At 33.9% G+C, this 20921-nt stretch overlaps 2 protein-coding genes across 3 annotated transcripts; one reads left to right on the top strand and one right to left on the bottom strand.

Annotated features, from left to right (window-relative positions):
- Nucleotides 1-1079: 1079 nt before the first annotated feature.
- LOC121372000 (biogenesis of lysosome-related organelles complex 1 subunit 3-like) lies at nucleotides 1080-9633 on the bottom strand. 2 transcript variants are annotated; one of them, XM_041498236.1, is made up of 6 exons: nucleotides 9497-9633; nucleotides 7248-7353; nucleotides 4974-5073; nucleotides 3040-3059; nucleotides 1996-2117; nucleotides 1080-1311 (listed from the first exon to the last, which is right to left on the bottom strand). In XM_041498236.1, exons 1-6 carry the CDS (start codon nucleotides 9578-9580, stop codon nucleotides 1201-1203), a joined length of 543 nt encoding a protein of 180 aa, XP_041354170.1. In that variant the 5' UTR covers nucleotides 9581-9633; the 3' UTR covers nucleotides 1080-1200. The 2 variants fall into 2 exon arrangements, with proteins under 2 accessions (XP_041354170.1, XP_041354171.1); XM_041498237.1 differs by having other exon boundaries at nucleotides 9505-9602.
- A 446-nt stretch (nucleotides 9634-10079) lies between these two features.
- LOC121370324 (smad nuclear-interacting protein 1-like) lies at nucleotides 10080-20482 on the top strand. The gene is made up of 2 exons (XM_041495472.1): nucleotides 10080-10225; nucleotides 16892-20482. The coding sequence occupies exons 1-2, from the start codon at nucleotides 10139-10141 to the stop codon at nucleotides 17768-17770; spliced, it is 966 nt and encodes a 321-aa protein (XP_041351406.1). The 5' UTR covers nucleotides 10080-10138; the 3' UTR covers nucleotides 17771-20482.
- The last annotated feature ends 439 nt before the right edge of the window (nucleotides 20483-20921 follow it).

Genomic DNA, 20921 nt, shown 5'->3' with positions numbered 1-20921 from the left:
AGACATTACTATGCTAGTAGTAAATTAAATTTGGTCTACAAATTGATGTGTTCCTTTATTTCTTTCCATCAGTATATATAGGATAGCTGTGCCAGTTTTTTGTTTTAAGTTGAATTTTCCCATATTTAACTAGGGGGGGGAGATGTCCTGTTCCATCCATGAGTGGTACATCACTTCAAAGACCATTTAGTAACTTCACTTGCCCAGTTTCATCTGATGATTTCCAGACTGGTATATACAGAATACTACTAATTTTCGGTAGATATCATTTTTACAAAAGGAGAACTTTTCATGGTATCTGACCGAACTAAAGTGAGGTCTGATACCATGGGAAGTTTTAAGAGTTTTGTAAAAATAATATCTTATGAAAATTAGTATTTTAATTATTGGCCACCTTCAAATAATGTAAAATTTGACTATTATCTCCGACATAACGAGACGAGGAAATGCACATAGCTCAAAAGCAGGTAAGATGGCTTACAAAAATGTCGTGTAGGAAATAATATGTAGCTGGTGGTGTGTACGAAATTTGTACAATACGCCCAGACGTTCACCAGGTAGTACTAAACCAAATAACTTCCGGCTGGGTCAAAGTTCAAGGTGCACCCAACTTTTGATTGAGAAGTGAATACCACAAGTCCTGTAATTGGTTATAAATGTGAGTGTGTTGGTTGTAAAAAAAATTAGTTTCATCTGGGCTCAAAATGTATGCAATTTTATTTCATCTAGTACCACTGTGTCAAGTAGCCGTGTGCTTGGAACATGTATGGGGTACCTGTTAAAAAAAAATACTCAAATTTTGTGCAGAACTAGGGTAGTCATAGACGCTACCTGTTATCTCAGAAATGAGCAGCTTGACACCCAATTGTTTGTGATTCACTTCAAGGATGAGGGGTGGTAGTATTTATATCCGTGGTGTTTATGTCGATTGATACGTTGCAGGTAGGAGTTTTGGCCACATATGTTACTATTGTCGTCTATGGGATTTGATTTGGTAGTATACACCCACCAGGTGATCAATAAAGAATGTTATTTTTTAAATACATTTATTTGAAGAAAAAAAAAAAAAAAGCAGTTAATACTCTTAAGATATTAAAATGCTTTGTTTAATGCAATAACAATGTATTATACATGAACTGTAACAATAATATTAAATGTACAATAAATAGTCAAAAGATGAATGTTTTGAAAGGGTCGGTCTCATTTAGATATATTGATGTCTGGTAGAAGATGGCAAGTTGCAATGATGTCAATCTTGTCTTCCAGGTGAAACAAGTCGTTTGTTAAAAGACGCATGTTGTGGGAAATATCCTGAAAAACAAATGTTTAATAATACTAAACAGCAAATTGGATATCTCGGCGACTATTAAAAATATATGAACAGGGGCCTAATTCACAAAGCTCTCTTAGAATCTGCTAGACAACAAAACATTCTCTTTGCAAGTCTTTTAGCACTGCACTGCAAGACTGCAAAGTTGCGAGAGTTTAGTGAATTAGTCCCCAAAGCCCAGATTTTCGAAACTATCTTACAGCTACAATATTTTAAAACCATTATAGGCCATGGCATGCTTCGTTGTGATGTCATAGCTTATGATGGTTTTATGATATCGTAGTGCTAAAACAGCTTCAAAAATATGGAGCCAATATCAATGAATTCAGGTTTTACTGAATTAAATTTTCCAAATTACAGTACACTATCCAAAAAGCATGCCTAGATTCAGTTCAATACGTTTTAATGTAAAATTGCCCCTAGAATTAATAATTCAGTTTTTATATCTATCACTGGATTAAAACCATGTCAATTTTATTCATAAATTAAATTCAGGTAGTAGTCATGGCCTGTTTCTACTTCAAATGATACCAGTTCATGTGTCATGGTATTGGTGATGGGTGGGATGGGGGTATAAAAATGGCCAGATTTTGCATTATTTAATAGTTGAACGAACGACCCCTAATTGTACATGTAACCACTATTATAATAATAACCAATTATACCTGAATAGCTTTATGTGATTTCAGCAGGTTTTGTGTAATGTTCTGTAGCTGTTTCGCTGATGACAAGTAAGCTTGACTTCCTATCTCAACCAGATGATGATGGAATGCAAGATTTTTCTCCCCTTAAATAAAAAAAATCAATTATTATTATTTAAAAATATAAAAATGCAAAAATGACCTAGTCCATGGAAATAATTAAAGTAAACGTGTGAAATTTCAATGTTTGAGAACTTGTTTTTTTAGAATTGTTATTAACATGTAAGCATATTACATCATAAAGAAAAGAGTATTTCTGTTTATTTGATTTTAATGATGAACTGATAGTTTTAGATATGTGATACCCATCTAAAAATAAAAGCTGAAATGATCTTTAAAAAGCTGAAACATCTACACAATACCTAAATAAAAGTAATTTTTGAACATTTCAGATCAAATCCAATCTATTTAGTAAAACATATTTCATGCAAAACAAGCTGATATCGGATGAAAAGCTAAAAATTCACAATGGTTACATGCCACTAATAAAAACAGTTAATTCAGGGCTAGCTCTGCCACTCGCCAAATTCACCTACTGCAAATTTTAGAAACTCATGACCCATTTTATTTTAATCTGGCAAAAACATTTCATGTAATAATTGGTATTTTGTTGAAAAATAATAATGGGTCATGCATTTTTAAAGATAATTTAGCAAAATGTTTTACTAACCCAGACCTAGCCCGAACTTAGCATACATATACTACTTTAATTGTCTGTTAGTTGCCTAACATCAAGATATATCAAAAGTATGTTTCAGCTGATCCTACAACTAATGTTCTATGTCGCTAATATGTCACTGATATGGATTTTGCTAAATATTAAGATCACCAATATTTTATGATTTACAGGATTTTATTTATCCTGTGGAATAATATATAAAATAAGGTTTTGTTTTACTTTAGAACTTTACAATTTTTCACAATATTGCTTTGTCACCAAAACAAAATAGTTCTTATTTAAATACTATATTTTATAATAATATAATATGTGATAAAACTGATACTCACTCAGTTTTCTGTGAAGTAACCTGCAAAAAAACAAAAAAAATAGTTCTTATTTAAATACTATATTTTATAATAATATAATATGTGATAAAACGGATACTCACTCAGTTTTTTGAGAAGTAACCTGCAAAAAACCAAAAAAAAAAAACGGACTGCATAAATTTGCTAGCTGGTCAATAAGTACACAAAGAGCTCGACTTACCGGTAAGAAGCAGGACACCCATGGCAATTCTGAGCCTCCCTACATTATTTATTTTTTTAAACAGCAAACATTAACAAACATGAAAGGTTATTTTGCTGTAAAAATTATGTATACATTTTGGAGTATATATTTTTCCATCTTTGAGAAGCTTTACAGACTGCTCAAAAGTGCTGTCATTTATGCCAATGACCTACAGCAATTTATATCACAACGGCAATTGCCGCCGGTGCTGATGTTAAGTTCGAGCCTTGAAATATATAATACACATGTATTTCTCATCAGCACTGTAGTTTCAGTATTAAAGATTGCAAAAAAGTTTTTATCTGTTACACCACCTCTTTATTAATCTTCCACTGGTCCAACAAAGGGACTATAGCAGGGATTCTAGATTATGGTAGCCCCACTCCCATGGCTAGTAAATAACTACTATTGCCATGCCCGACAGCTAGTGAAACACAAAAGTGTCAAATGTTACAGTTGAGTCTATTTTGTAAATATGAATATCCTGACCCCACCCCAACATCGGTTTTTAAGATCTATCTACCTCTTTAGGTGACATATCTGATTATAACTATTATTTAGTAAAAGAATTATTAACTTAAAGTAAAGCAGGGCTAGTAAATATTTAATCATGGCTGTCTGTCTGTCCCACATAATTTTCTAGACTTTTTATTTGTAAAAGTAAAGTTTGTTTTTATTTAACGACGCCACTAGAGCACATTGATTTTTTATCTTATCATCGGCTATTGGACATCAAACGTATGGTCATTCTGACACTGTTTTTTTTAGAGGAAACCCGCTGTCACCACATAGGCTATTCTTTTATGACAGGCAGCAAGGGATCTTTTAGTTGCATTTCCCACAGGCAGGATAGCACAAACCATGGCCTTTGTTGAACCAGTTATGGATCACTGGTCAGTGCAAGTGGTTTACACCTACCCATTGAGCCTTGCGGAGCACTCACTCAGGGTTTGGAGTCGGCATCTGGATTAAAAATCCCATGCCTCGACTGGGATCCGAACCCAGTACCTACCAGCCTGTAGACCGATGGCCTAACCACGATGCCGGTCTTTTATTTATAATGCCTCAAAATAGTGAGCTGAAATTTTATATATAGCTTTATCATGTACAAAGTTAAAGGGGGGTTAAGCCATATCAACTGACTTTCATGGAAATTTATTCAAGGGCCTTAACTCTGCCAAATATTGAATTTATCCATGTTTGGCAGAATTTAGGGCCTAATACCCTCAGAATGGTTTTTTAAGCACGTTGATTAATAATCATCAGCTATTTGATGTCAAATATTTGGTAATTTTGACACAATCTTCAGAGGAAACCTGCTATATTTTTCCATAAGCAGCAAGGGATCTTTTATAGCCACTTTCCCCATAGACAGGACAGTACATACCATGATCTTTAATGTACTAGTCATAGGGCATTGGTTGGGACACAAAAAGCAAATCAGACAATGGGTCCACTGACAGGTTCGATCCTATGATCAAGGCATCTCAGACAGGACAGTACATACCATAATCTTTAATGTACCAATCGTGGGGCATTGGTTGGGACACAAAAAAGAAAATAAGACAATGGGTCCACTGACGGGTTCGATCCTATGATCAAGGCACCTCAGGTGAGCGAGCGCTCTATCGACTTAGCTAGATTCTGCCCTCCGTTTTAATGGAGACCTGGCTCATGAGATTCCACCGTTAAAGTACACCAACCAGACACTTACGTATCATACTTTGGCCTGCTAGTTACCATCCTTGTTGTTTCTAGTGTAGGAAGCTTTGATGGATCAATCGCCTGGTCAGTTTCACATTTCTGAAAATCAACTGCAAAATCACACACAAGTTTAGTAGTTTCAACATGGAATTTTTTTTTTTTTAATGAAGATTCTATTTTACCCATTGTCAGTTTAAACAGTGATAATGATCAAGAGGAAATAATCAACATTAAACAGGTTGTAGGTAAAAGAAGGATTTTAATGCCAGTTGAACCAAATGAAATGTTTGTTGAAACCTTGTACAATCTTTTCTTCTTTTTTTAATGTTAGTTGAATATTGAATAGGTGGAACAGATTCAGTCTGATAGCCCCACTCCCGTGGCTAGTGATATTCAATGTTGAGCTAGTAAATAACTACTATTGCAATGCCCGGCGGCTAGTGAATTGTTTTTCGGTCGAATCATGCAGTTAAGTCTATTTTGTAAATATGAATATCCTGACCCCACCCAACCCCAATGTTAGTCCTTTTAAGCTCTTTATGAGACATGTCTGATTATTACTAATACTATTATTTGGTAAAATTATATTAACTTAAAGTAAAGTAGGGCTAGTGAATTTTTAATCATGGCTAGTACATTATTAAAATGATTGATGGCTAGTGAATTTAATAGTTTTTCTAGAAGCCCTAACAGTGTAACTTGTTGATTTGTAATCCCAACACTAGTACTTCTCTAGGGTAATAAATGATCTATTTCATGAATTAGATTCATATTTTCATAGAAATTGGTAATATTCAATTAAAATACACCAAATTCACATGTTAAAGTCAGAGTTTTGACTTTTTCTCACTTGGGTTTTAAAACAACAGAAAAATGGAATGCTCCCAACAGTATCTTAGATAAGAAGCATCTTAGATCTATGCTTGAAATTTTAACAGGGAATTATTTAGCTTTGCTGTAATCTGACCCATATCAGCAGATAAGCATGATAGGTACATTTTAGTCTTATTCTTAAAGGGACACACCCTAGTTACGGCTATTTGTTAACCATTACGGCGTTGTTTTTCGCAATTAAACCCCATTTTTCACAAATAAAATTGCACTTTACTTACATTTTATTATTTAGAATACACATTTCCATTCACCTGAAGTGCTTTTTGGTAATCCTGATGTTTGTAAAAAGACGAAATGCATTTTTTACATTTTTTCACAAGACGTGCTGTCGAGAAAAAAACGTTAAGCAAGCGAGTTCCAATCTATTTTTAGAGGGGATATTTCCATTTCAATGTCACAGACGTTGGTATATCACGTGACCGTTATCATTTTGGTTTGGTTTGTTTTCTTGTGCACGGTTCGCGCAATCAACATCCGATTTGTTGTTGTTCATTTGTGAGATTTTTCTTCACAGTTCGTGAACATTTTCAGTAACAATAAAGTTCAGACAAGTAAGTGTCTCAATACAAAACGTTACAAACCCTTAAAACCAATAATTTTGCTAAGTCTTACGATATCTGGAGAGGGGATACAACCAGGACAGAACAGTTGGAGCATGTCCAGGAGAGGTGAAACGAACGCACCCCAAGTCTGTGAAATTTGTCGTGACGTAGGCATTGTTGTGCTTCGAGCGACATCTACCGGTGACATCAGAATACTAACTTTCAAAATTATTTCAAGCAATTGGGACATGGGGATTCCCATGGTATTTATCGATATAAAACCTGCTTTTTCACTCCATTTGATAAAAATGTGATCTAAGTGTGTTACAGGTTTGTAGATTAACCAAATTATAATTTATTTTCGCTGGATGGAACTAGGGTGTGCGGCTTTAAAATGATAATTGTACTAATAAAAGGATGAAAGAAACAGAAAAAACATGCCTTAAAATAAATGAGTCAAGAGTGATATTTATAACCAACAATGTTTCTTTTGTACAGTTGGTTTAACTGGAAATAGTTTTTCTTTGAATTACTTAACGTTTGAAATATAGTTGAACTGTTACTTGCAAACAACATAAACAGAAAACAAAAAGAAGCATCATTACAAAAAACACAATGCAAAAGATCTGTTTTTAAATAGTATAAGACAATCTGACTACCAGAACTGATTGAATGAATGAATGAATGAATGTTTAACGACACCCCAGCACGAAAAATACATCGGCTATTGGGTGTCAAACTATGGTTAATGCAAAACTAAAGAACAGATTGTGTTAAGTGCTTTTCTGAGTTTTCATCTGTTCACAATGTAAGAAAAAAAAAAGATACCTAATTAAAATAGTGATTACCTTTTAGAACAGGCAGCTCTTGGTTGTTTTGATTACTTGTATCAACTTCTTCGTCTGATTCGGGTGCCTCTCCAGAGACAACCACCCCCTGTGGTGCATCTGTAGCCTATACAAACAAAATTATCTTAAAATATGAATTATAGTATCCAGCCCCATAAAATAGGGAGAGAAGTCAAAAATTAATTTTAAATTCAAAACTTGAAATCTTAAAGCTGCAGTCTTGCCTTTTAATCTTATAACATTGAATTTCTAATGCAAAATATATACAATTACAACGGAAAGGAAAGGGTTTATTTATTTAATGACACATCAATAATTAAATGTTTAACTATAACTATTTTGTGATGATTATTTCAACAGAGAGAGAGAGAGAGAGAGAGAGAGAGAGAGAGAGAGAGAGAGAGAGAGAGAGAGAGAGAGAGAGAGAGAGAGAGAGAGAGAGCAGGTGTATGTGCAGGGAATGGGATCTAAGCTGAGTGAGACAGCAGGCACATGTGCAAAGTTTAAAATTAGGGTGGTCATGTTGAGTGCCTTTGGAAAATTCAAAATATATGGGCCTGGGTAGTTAATCAAGATAAACGTCTCCAACACGATATTTATTATTGTGATATTTATTGCTGTGCCGTAATCGGAGGTCCAATAAATGTCCAAAAAAAAAATACGGTCCGTAGATGTTTACCTGGGTGAATTAGGGTCTGGGTAGGGGGAGGAATTAGTTCATCAAGATAAACGTCTCCGGCACGATATTTATTATTGTGATGTTTATTGCTGTGCCGTAACGTTTATCCATTGGATCGAATTTTCCATTTGCAATCACGATTTAATAAAATCAGGCATATGTGCTTTATTTAAGAGCCTCAACACGTACAACAACATATTTTAATACATTTTAGACAAAAATATTAAGTACAATACCTTTGGTAACCTTTCCAGGATTAGATGTTTGAAGATGACACATTTAAACATTTGAAAGCTATTTTTATCCTGGCATATCGAAAATGCGGAATGAACATTTTGCGGAACGAGAATTATTCGTATCAAGCATTTTACGTACACCCAGTAAAAAGAAATATTGCGGAACTGAATGGAATTGATTATTAAATTTATTTATTTTGTTATTTTTGTTTCTACATATGTGCTTTGTGTTGGTTGCATTATATGCATTGTTAATAATATTATCACATTAAAGTTTTGGGGTGTATTATTCTTTTTTATTATTATTAAAAAAATAATGATTGTTAGTACAGGACATTACTTATTTTAAGGCCTTCATTTATTTACTTTTTCCAAAATTATTATTTCCTTTAGTAATTGTTTTTAAATATTATTATTACAGGCCATTGCTTACATGTGTTTCAAAGGTTTTTTTTTTTTTTTTTTCTCTTCTTTTTTTGTTTTAATTTCATTTCTTTTTTTTAGCTATAATTACTGGTCATTAGTTATTTTAGGAGTTTTATTCAGTTAAATTTAATTGTTATTATTAATTTATTATCAATTAATTGATTTTTAAACAATATTATTCATTAAATAAGTTTTATTTATTTATTATTATAAAACGTGATATTCCATTAAATATCGTGGAATAAACTCGTGAACCCGAGACGAATAATAATTAAAATAATCCGATTCCACCAACAGTTTTCAATCACATTTTAAATATGCTCACAATGGCCGGCGGGAATATTCGAGATTTTGTTCGTAACTGAAAATTGGATTAATGCAGGATTACTATTTGGACAAACTGTCTATTTATGCGTAAAACGTGACTCGGGAAGTTTTCTTTATACAGTAAGTGTTTATATTTATTGGTACATCTCATATTTCGCCACGAAATAATTAATTCCATGGTTGTATCGATTCCGCCTGAAATCTGGGCGGAAACAGCACGCTTGTTTTTGCTGTTCAAGTTGTAAACATCGGGTCCAATAAATGTCAAAATGTTAAAAAACGGACCGTAGATGTTTACCTTGGTGAACTAGGGGAGGAATGAGGGAGAGAGACTCCTGCTAACAAGCAGCTACAAATCCTTTAAAATGCATTAGATAGGACAGAGCATACCCTGGCCTATGATACACCAGTCAAATTAATACAAGTCTAGATATTAGGCCAAATGTCAAAACTAAAAGGTAAAAAAGGGTGGAGTGACTCAGTGACTGGTTCCTGTGAAAATTCGTTATACAAATAATATTCGTCACACTAAATGTTCATGTTTGCTTATAAATAATAGAAGCACTTTGTTAAAATATTACTGATGGACATTTATCAGCATCATCGTCGTCGGATTCTGAAGCTTCTCCCTCAACGACTGTTCGATAGACTTTACGATCTTCCATCACTCCCACAGTGAAGTTTCGGTCACACTCAAACTCGATTGTGAGTGTGCTACCGAGACTAGCATCGGCCAATTCGGGCGGAATGCACGAGTATGCCTAAAAATACATTGTGTTGAAAAATTTACGGCGCTGTGCACAGCATTTTTTATGTAAATTAATTTAATGTTGGGTATTAAAATGATAAAACAACGATAGCAGCATAATACAGATAATATTACTTACGTGTGAACTGTAGAATGACTCACCAAAATATCTTTTGCCAAAAGTTTTATAATAATAATAATAACAACAACAACAACAATAATAATATTTATTTAAAGAAGGTTATACAAATAGTAGTGCACTAATCTCCATAAATTTTTACAATTAGATCTTTAATGGATACTAAATTGATTCAGACTTTTCTTCAGAGAGCTCCAAATATTTATGGCTTAAAGTTATTACGCAGATAATGATGTTAGTGCGCCCGAATAGACTCAGCCGTTCCCGACTGAGCTGCTACTTCCGTTTAAATAGTGAGGTCTTTTCTTGCTTTTTTCATTTTGATTTTTAAAAAAGATGCCTCGCAGTAGATCACCATTTTATGAAAGAAAACAACGATATCAACACCGTCATTCTCGATCGAACAGTCCGGAGGAATATGTGGTAACTGAACCACGCTGTTTTAAAATTCCATTATCATATTTATGAGGCTAAGCATGTAAAGTCGACGGCAGTCACTTTTCGCACCCTTGTTTTGGCTTCGTACACAATAAATATATCATATTTTATCGTAATTTCACTTGAAATGTATATTTCGTAAAAGGTACAATTTTTTAATCACAAGATTGTCTTCAAACACATTGACTGATTGAGGTGCATTGGTACTGTTCAAACAAAAAAATTTCAATAGCAATTTTACATTGGAATTTTTCTAGTTACGCCGGTATTCTAACAGAAACTTTCGCCTACGTCTCGGTTACCGTTACGGGATATGGATGTCATTTCTTCATAGCAGCGCAGCCACAGATCACAGGGTCACGTTTCCCGCCAATATTATCGCATGTTTTGTTCAAATAAAGTTGTAGTTGTATACATAGTTAAGTTTCTTCACGACTGACACACATCAGGCGCCATAAAGATGTCTTATGTATTGGTAAGCCCTTAAAATTCGCAATGTACAATATCGTCTGGCTATTCTTATCCCTTGACTGCCATGTTGGTTGTAAGTAGTTTCCTCCGCTATCTTCTTCGGAGCACAGCGGAAACTGCGTCGAATGATATATATATATATATATATATTATATAATATAATATATATATATATTTTTACATACACAAAACTATTTATTTACTGTAGGTATTTTGGCTTTGTACACAATAAATATCCTACAGTAATGTCACTTGAAATCCATATTTCGTAGATAGTACAGGGTTTTTTTAATCACAAGATTTTGTTCAGAGTGAAGTGCATTACCGGTAGTAATGTTAAAAAAAAAAAATTCTATAGCAATTTTGCATTGAAATGTTTTCAGCGTTCTTAAAACAGAAACGTCATTCACTCAGTTTATTGTTCTTGTAAAGTGATGTCATGCAAAAAAACAAAAAAAACAATTTATATTATTACAATGCTTCGCCACATTAAAATAAAAACTGGTCTACTTACCTTGACCTCTGTCAAAAAAGTTCGAGAGCAGACAGTGCAGTTTAAATGTCGGTATGTTTTTATTTTTTATAATTTTAGACAAACTATTAAGTTTAAGTTTTAAAAGATAAAAGAAATAAAAAGATACATTTCGTCAAATATATCATAAAACAAAAATTACTCTAGTAGATTATATATTTTCATGTATGGATATTTCACATTCTTACGAGATTCTCGTATTTTCTGTCATGGCTGCCGAAGAACGCTTTTATTCTTGATAATTGTTAATCTGCATTGTATTAATTATATTTGCAACAACAATTAATTTAATATATATTAACTATATCGAGTAAGTGTTTCCAACAAAGTGTGAATGTTTTTTTTTACACAACACTGAAGTTTGTTTTTGCTACACATGGGGTATATGCCTCATCTCGTAGCCCTGAACAGAAGACCGTGTCGATGTCAGCGCTATGTTATCGAATCTAGAATTTTTTCAGCATTCATAAAACGGAAACGTCATGTACCCAATTTATGGTTATTGTAAGGAGATGCACAAAGTGACGTCATTGGAATACAATTCAATTCAAAACTAGCTATATTATTACAATGCTTCGCCACATTAAAATAAAAACTGGTCTACTACCACATTAAAATAAAAACTGGCCTACTAACCTTGACCCCTGTCAAATTTCTATGACAAGCAGACAACGCTGTTTGCAGGTCAATATTTTTAAAAATTTCATAATACTGAACAAAATATTAATTTTAAGTTTTAAAAGGAAGGAATGAATGAATGAATGTTTAACGACACCCCAGCACAAAAAACACATCGGCCATTGGGTGTCAAACTATGGTAATGGAAAAACAAAGTGATAATCAACATCAATAAAAAAATTCAAGATTCAAATAAAAACAGTGGAAAGAACTGTGCAAAAATACAAACATTACAGACAGATACTGACTTTTACTCAAAATTTCAATTTGTGCTGTATTGGCCATTCTCAAAGAGAATGTTACACCCCTGCACCACGGTGAGGTTACAGCACGTGCAGGGGAAGTTTTAACAGATGAACAAAATAAAAAGTACCTTTTGTCAGATGTATCATATAAAAAAATTACCATTGGATATATGTTTTATTTTTTGTGTACGAAGCCAAAACAAGGGTCTGAAAAGTGACTGTCGTCAACTTTAGTATCATCGACATCCCAAACTGCGTTCGGCTAACGACAAAAACACGAATACTGTACTTACGGAAAGAGTATTCTATATTTTTTCAGTTACGGTACTTGAAATAAAATATATTCCAATCAGTTAAGGCCTGGTGCAAATAAGACTAAATTTTCTTGTCTCCAGTATATTTCAGCTTCTGAAAATTACTATTAATGTGATATTGATGGTTCTTTATTGTCAATTAATTTGTATGTACCCAATTGATATATGTGTCAAATTTCAGACAAATCACACTAACGGATGTAAAGATGCCTAGCAACAAAGTTGACAAAACCTGTGAAAAACGGCAACTTTTTGCCTGACAAGCATATTTTATAAAAACTACAATTATGTGCAAATTAAAATAACACACTTCCTTAAGTGAATATGATATATGCTTACATAGAGTAATTACTGCAAAATTTGTAATCGCAAAAATCAATGAAATCGGTCAATAAATAAGATTTCTGCGGCACATTTTAGAAAATTGGGTAATTGTCTCCAAAAACCCCTTTTTTCCATTTTACTTGTTTCTGCATGAATAGAAATTAAGATAAATCAGTTATTTGTGTCTAATAGGAGGAATAATTTTATAACAAATGTAGTGATAATGTGAATAACTAGTGTAGTTTATCCTTTCTATGCTTGTCACACTCTCTACTCGTTTCCCTTGGTAGCATGTAACACCTGTTCCAACCCTAACGGTGGTGGTTCTTCCTTATATATTGTTGTGTAGAATACTATATAGTTACGCTATTCATCCAATTCTCTTGCACACATTTCTGTAACCCATTATTATTATTTTCTCTTACAGTGGGCTTAATTGTCAAAGTCAGTTCCAGACTAAGGACCCAAAGCTAGTGGTGTCCCAACCATAACTTTCTGTTCCAACCATAACGGCAACAATATAGATTATTTTTTAGCAATAATATCACTTTACATGCCTCTAAAAGCTACCAAATTTAATAGCAGTGAATGTTTCAAACATGTTTTTATGTCATAAGAAGATTATAATGTACAATATTTTTTACTCGATCATAATATTGATATTGGCGTCTGAATTGTGTTGAATCACAGAAAATATTTCATTCAAAGAAATTTACCGGCCTCAGTGGCGTCGTGGTTAGGCCATCGGTCAACAGGCTGGTAGGTACTGGGTTCAGATCCCAGTCGAGGCATGGTATTTTTAACCCATTTACCGACTCCAAACCCTGAGTGAGTGCTCCACAAGGCTCAATGGGTAGGCGTAAACCACTTGCACCGACCAGTGATCCATAACTGGTTCAACAAAGGCCATGGTTTGTGCTATCCTGCCTGTGGGAAGCGCAAATAAAAGATCCCTTGCTGCTAATCGGAAAGAGTAGCCCATGTAGTGGCGACAGCGGGTTTCCTCTCAAAATCTGTGTGGTCGTTAACCATATGTCTGACACCATATAACCGTAAATAAAATGTGTTGAGTGCGTTGTTAAATAAAACATTTCTTTCTTTCAAAGAAATATATTACTATATAACATTGTTTAATAAGTTATAAAACATAAACAATGCAAATAATACATGTATTTGCTACAAAATGTGGATTGTGAGCACTTCCTTTGTAGCTACTGTTTGTTGTTTAGTATTGTGTCCCAACCATAACGGTCCAGGGTAACGCTACGGATATGAGCATTTGAGTGGCAATGTATGGATAATCATAGATTAAATGGACACTGTTGGTGTTTGATTGAGTAGTTAAGCTGTTTTATACTTCGTGTGCACATGCATTACAAGTATGTGGGTATTCAATACACATTTAGATTTATTGACAAAGTTCAGTTTATGTTCAATCATTCGTGAATTTTTTCATTGAAAGCACCAAATATTTGATATATGAAGGTTATGCATTCTAAAATTCATTCAAATGAGGTACCAAACATTATTTAGTGAATAATATTATATGTGTATATGCTATAAAACATGGATTGTGAACAATTCTTTTGAAGCTACAGTTTGTTGTTTATTATTGTGTCCCAACCATAACGGTCCAGGGTAACGCCAAGGATGTGGGCATTTGAGTGGCAACGTATGGCTAATCATAGATTAAACGGACACTAAATACATAATTGAGTAACTTTGAGCTATTTTTATGTTGTCCGGTTATTTGGTTCTGTGAAAGTTTAATTTTATTTGACATTTTGGGAGGTGTTCAAAATGTCATAGTTCTTTGAAATAACATTTCTATGATCACATTTATGTGAGTTTTTAGGAAGCTAAGATTGTTTTAAATGATTATCATATGAATGTATTATATGTTTTTATGGTAACTAATAACATGTCAACTATTAAAAGTTAATTTGTTCAAATTGCTATTGTAAAGCATGTGTCCCAACCATAACGGTGAAATCCTATTCAGAGTGAAATATTCAAGAGCTTAAATTCATGCCCTGTCAAGAGATATCTTCTTCAAATTTTCAAGAAGTTAAGTAAGCATGTCCAGAATTACAGTTAAGACATTTTTACTAATCTATATATGTGCCTTGTTATTATATATTTTTTTCTCCATAATTCCAGTTTCTGAAAATACATATAATTTTCTATGTAAAATGTCAATATGTTTTTTTATCGGCAACCATTTATAGATGTTTATAAAATTGCATTAGGTCCATGCCAACATATTAACACTAAAAAACTTTGAAGATAATAAATAAAACTTGTATTATTAACTGGTCAGAATATTACAATGAAATTATGAAAAGGTGTCCATTGTATTCAAAATAGATATACATTTTCCTAGTTCTATACATCTTAGCCACAAAATTTATTTTTGTCATCAAAATATATACTATTCCCCTGTTAAAATTGCTGAAAATCAGACTATTTGTTCAAGTTTAATTTTTGGTCAAATGTCACACTTTATTTACACCAGAGCCTTAACAAAAACAATCAACAACTTGGACATAAAACGATTCCATTATAATGATTATAGTAAACAAAAGTGTAACATCATACAGTAAACAGATAAGGATGGTAGTTTCTAACTCAATAAGTGCGTCAAGCACATGCATTTGGAAAAACAACCTTTCTGTGCTTGTGCGGTTCGTCATTTTTACTTTTAAAAACCACTACATGATAAAATGTATGTTTCTAAACTAGGCACTGTGCCACAATTGATGAACTCTTTCAGTTTGTCAAACGTTCTGGTCTGGTCCCCATTTTATCAACATCCACTGCTAACACTTGTCAATGCAGATAGGCATTATGTTCATACCACTGAATAGTTTGTAAAATTTAATTGTTTTTATGAATTGATTTTTAATTAACACTATTTATACATTCAAAATCATTTACAATTATTATGAATGGATTATGTCTACAGGATATACCTTTTGCACATCGAATATAATAATTAGAAACAAATTTTAACAAGAGGAGGCAGGGGTCGAATTCCAATTTATGGGAGGCATGGCAAGTGTTTCCTTCGGTTGAATAACAAAAATTAGGGCATCAAGGCAAGTTGGAGGGGCACGAATACAAACTTTTCCTTCAAAAGAGGGGTATGAAGGCAACTTACTTTCTATCAAGTTTCTGAGACAAAAATTATTTCACATTGTGGTCTTGGACTCTTTGATACACATATATGCCATAATAATGTATTTTACAAGGTTAATAACATGTAGCATATATGCTACATTTTCCTTATATGTTATATGCCCAGTGTGGCAGATGTGTTACATTATTAAAAGTATATACAAATTTATGAAAATTCAAAAATCAACATGGAAGTGTTCAATGTATACTAATACATGTAAGTTGAATTAATATTTTAATTTTTGTAATTTATTTTGTGTACTTGGGCACTAGAGGATTAAAATAAATGAATGCGTCAAATATGCAGGCACGGCACAAGACTACTTCATCCTTCCTGCAACGTCGGTAGGAAGAATGAATGTTTAACGACACCCCAGCAACGAAAAATTCATTGGCTATTGGGTATTAAACTATGGTAAATCCAAAAATAATGTGATGATACGGTTTGACAGAATGAAGTTTGTTCATGACCACAACGTTCCAATCATCTTGCCAAGTCGAAAAGATATGTGTAATATTATTGATTAATATGATATTTAAAATCACTAAAGTGTAAGTCACAAAGAATATATTTATAAATGTCAACTTAAACTGCTGTAAATAACATTGTTATTGGCATTTTTGCACGTTTGTTTTATATCCTGATATAAGTTTAATGGATTTTTTTAATGATTTATGTGGGGATAATCTAACAGTAATTACAGGTACATGTAGGAGAGTTTAATAAAAAGTTCCTTTCATATGTCATTTGTAGATTGTCACAAATTACTCTCCGAAGATCCTTGAATTTAATATTTATTATTAGTTACAACTTTTTAATCAACAGTTTATGTAGCATTTCTTTACTTTCTTTTTCATGTTGAAGTGTTTATATGTACATGTGCTTGAAGCAGGTTTTTATTTCTTGTAGGAGAGAAAGCACACGCACACAAAGAAGAAGAAACACGAACATCGGAGTCCAGTGAGCATGGGACACAGTCGAGATCACCAACATTCCAAGAGAAGACGGAGCAGTTCTAGTGAACGAGGTGCCAAAAGGAGTCATCACGACAGACGGACAGACACTCAGAGACTTGATCCTTATCGGCGGATTAAGCAAGAGCCCGTAGATAATTATACCAGTCAGCAACAGGAACGAGAAAGAAACAACCGAAAGAGAGCACAGAACCGAAAACATAGGGACAGGGAGAATGAGGCGGATGGGAAACACACTTGGGGACGTCCTGATCAGTCAACGAGCAGTCAACCCGGCCAGCCTGTTGATAAAGAAAAACCAGATTTCGAAGTTTCTGGAAAATTGACTGAAGACACGAACACGTACAAAGGTGTGGTTATCAAGTACAATGAACCACCTGAGGCAAGGAAGCCCAAAAAGAGGTGGCGTCTTTACGGGTTTAAGGATGATGAAGCACTGCCTGTTATACAGATTCATCGACAGAGTGCCTACCTTTTAGGCAGAGATCGCCGCGTTGCCGACATTCCCATAGACCACCCATCTTGTTCAAAACAACAGGCAGCTTTACAATTCAGACTTGTCGAGTTCAAGAGGGCAGATGGGACAGCCGGTCGAAGGGTGCGACCATATGTTATCGATCTGAACTCTGCCAACGGGACATTTGTGAACAATAAGAAGATTGATCCTCAGAGATACGTGGAACTGCTGGAAAAGGACGTGTTGAAGTTTGGTTTCAGTACTCGGGAGTATGTCATCTTGCACGAGGATATAGACACATCTGAAGTACAGCGTGATGAAGATGATGATGATGGTGATGATGAAAACAGAACTTAAGAGAGTCTTTCTTTTTTTTGTCATTGTATTAGTGTTATGGACTTGTCATTGTTTCCATTACAAATCAAAACACACAACGTTTTTGTGAAGTATTAAGACTTTGTAATGAATTACAGAACTTGTGTATTCATTGTGTTTGAATGTTAGTAATAATGTAATTTTTCAGATTCAGGGATGAATACTGAAAGTGAGTAGTGATAGTATATCAACGTTAGATCTGATGCTGATATTTCACTGATGAACATTGTGGGTTGCACAAGAGGTGGGGAGTAGTTAATCATCAAACAACTATTCTGCAATCATCTTCATACAAATAGTATTTTTGATAGAGTTATTTGGAAAAGGCCTAGGGCTCACCCTGTATATTGCCAAATTAGTCAATTGCTAAAAAAATTTTTTATACAAAATGGCTACAAAATTTAGACTGGCTAATAAAATATTCCTCAAATTAACCACATTTTAATGCTTTTCAAGAAAATACTTTACATTTCTGAAAATTGGTTCCAGTGTGAGCCCTGAAGGTCCCCTTCTTGCTTCCATTAAACTACTGAGGAGTGGGGGGGTGGGGGGTGGGGGGGGGGGTTGAAGTCTATTGACCCTTTCAACTCCATGAACCACTTCGAGCAGTCTCAATAGAGTGAACAGTTCACTGAAATTAACCTAGGTAAACTACTGAGGAGTGGGGGGGGGGGGGGGGGGGGGAAAGTATATTGACCCTTTCAACTCCATGAACCACTTCGAGCAGTCTCAGTATTATAGAGTGAATAGTTCACTGAAATTAACTTAGGTCACCCATTCCAAGAAGTTGTTTTTTAAGTTTGTTTAATGTCTTGTTTTGGGGAATATGACCCTATACCCCTAAAAATTTCACTTGCCAGTTTAGACTGACCCTGTTCTATGTTCCTGCACACATGCCTGAATCAAGTTGCTTCCTGGTTTTGAGTTTTTCCATACAAGTAATATTTCCATATGAGTCTGATTATCAGAGATCATATCATATATATTTCTTTATCAGTGGATATTAATTAAACATGTTTAGTATTGGTTCTGTATTTAAATTTATATTTTAAAATAATAATAATAAAAAAACTTTTTTTGTCAAGTGAAAGATATGTAGAATATAGTTGGATCTTGTTACAACTATAACATTCATCCTTGGGTCACTTTGTTCTATCAAATTTGTTGTAGCGAATTTGTTGAGTTATATCCCTTGCCATAGTCATGTAAAGAAAAGTGTAATAGAAGACTGAATAGCATTTAAATAATTAATGCATGACAATTATTATTAAAAACAAGAAATACGTAAATTTGTATTCAATAAAATATGTTTAAAAAAATAATTATTTAATTATTGAGAGGCCTACATCCAGGTGCATTCACTATCGGTCATTCAGAGATCAGACATCTGTGTTCTATAGGCCTACATCCAGGTGCATTCACTATCAATCATTCAGAGATCAGACGTCTGTGTTCTATAGGCCTACATCCAGGTACATTCACTATCGATCATTCAGAGATCAGACATCTGTGTTCTATAGGCCTACATCCAGGTGCATTCACTATCGATCATTCAGAGATCAGACATCTGTGTTCTATAGGCCTACATCCAGGTGCATTCACTATCAATCATTCAGAGATCAGACGTCTGTGTTCTATAGGCCTACATCCAGGTACATTCACTATCGATCATTCAGAGATCAGACATCTGTGTTCTATAGGCCTACATCCAGGTGCATTCACTATCGATCATTCAGAGATCGGACATCTGTGTTCTGGACATTTACATGTTTTGAAATAGCGGTCTGCTAAGTCGCAGATCATTTTTCAAGAGACGGATGTATCTACGATTATCTCATCTTCTATTTAGCTGAGGCTGAGCTCGTGATTCTGTGATATTTTAATTTTATAATGCTCTAAAATCTAAGAGGTCCTAATTTTCCAACCCTCCACTCATTCAGTGTCGTCTTATTTCCGGCAGATCATACAATAATTTTTTTTTTTTTTTTTTTTTTGGTCAGCTATTTAAAAAGAGATAACAGCAGGCCTATTTTACTTCCCATTTTGAGCCCTGTATTTACAAATCACCATACAAACAGAAGACTTCGGTAACTCGGATATCATGTTACACTTTTGGCTCATGTTTAGGTCAAGGATGTGTGTGTGTGTGTGTGTGTGTGTACTGCTAACTTTGGTTGACAATTATCAACATTTTCATGAACATACACACTCCTTTGCCTTTAAAGCACACATACTGTATAAAAAAAAAACATCAAGGTATATTTTTATAATTTTTTTTAATGTTATATATGTATGGGTTTGAGGGTGTTTTTTGTGTGTGTATGCTGGCATTACACTCCAGCCCTTGTGTACAATGTGTACATTCATAAATTTTTTATAATTAAGAACGTTATATTAGTTGATTGACATGATTGTAAAAATGATATATAAACTTACAAAGCAAGAAGATATAGGATATTTTGGCATTTTTGTTTATTGTTGGGCTATAACTGAAGCAAGGGAAGTTTGTCAATAAAGTATACATGTATATAAACATTTGTAGCAAGAGAAGTTTGTCAATAAAGTATACATGTATGTAAACATTTGTAGCAAGGGAAGTTTGTCAATAAAGTATACATGTATATAAACATTTGTAGCAAGGGAAATTTGTCAGTAAAGTATACATGTATGTAAACATTTGTAAGCCAAAAATTTGATGCATGTTTTCTTCTTCTGTTTTTGTAGGGCATAGAATCTGAAAATACCAGCCTCAGTGGTGTAGTGGTTAAAGCATCAGACATAAGTCATAAGGCTGGTACTGGGTTCACATCCCAGTAACAGCACCAATAACTAACCATCCTATCTAGCTGAAGTGGTGTAGTGGTTAAAGCATCAGACATAAGTCATGGCTGGTACTGTACAAGTATAAGTAACCATCCTAGTAGCTGAAGTGGTGTAGTGGTTAAAGCATCAGACATAAGTCATAAGGCTGGTACTGGGTTCACATCCCAGTAACAGCACCAATAACTAACCATCCTATCTAGCTGAAGTGGCTGTGTACAAGTATAACATTCAAGTTAAAATGAATCTGCAAAACAATCCTACAAAAATGCCCCCTTTTTTCTTTTTTTTTTCTTTCTTTCTTTTTTTTCTT

This window comes from Gigantopelta aegis, chromosome 4 (assembly GCF_016097555.1).
Source record: "Gigantopelta aegis isolate Gae_Host chromosome 4, Gae_host_genome, whole genome shotgun sequence".
Lineage (NCBI taxonomy): Eukaryota > Metazoa > Mollusca > Gastropoda > Neomphalida > Peltospiridae > Gigantopelta > Gigantopelta aegis.
This window is presented reverse-complemented; position numbering and strand designations above follow the sequence as displayed.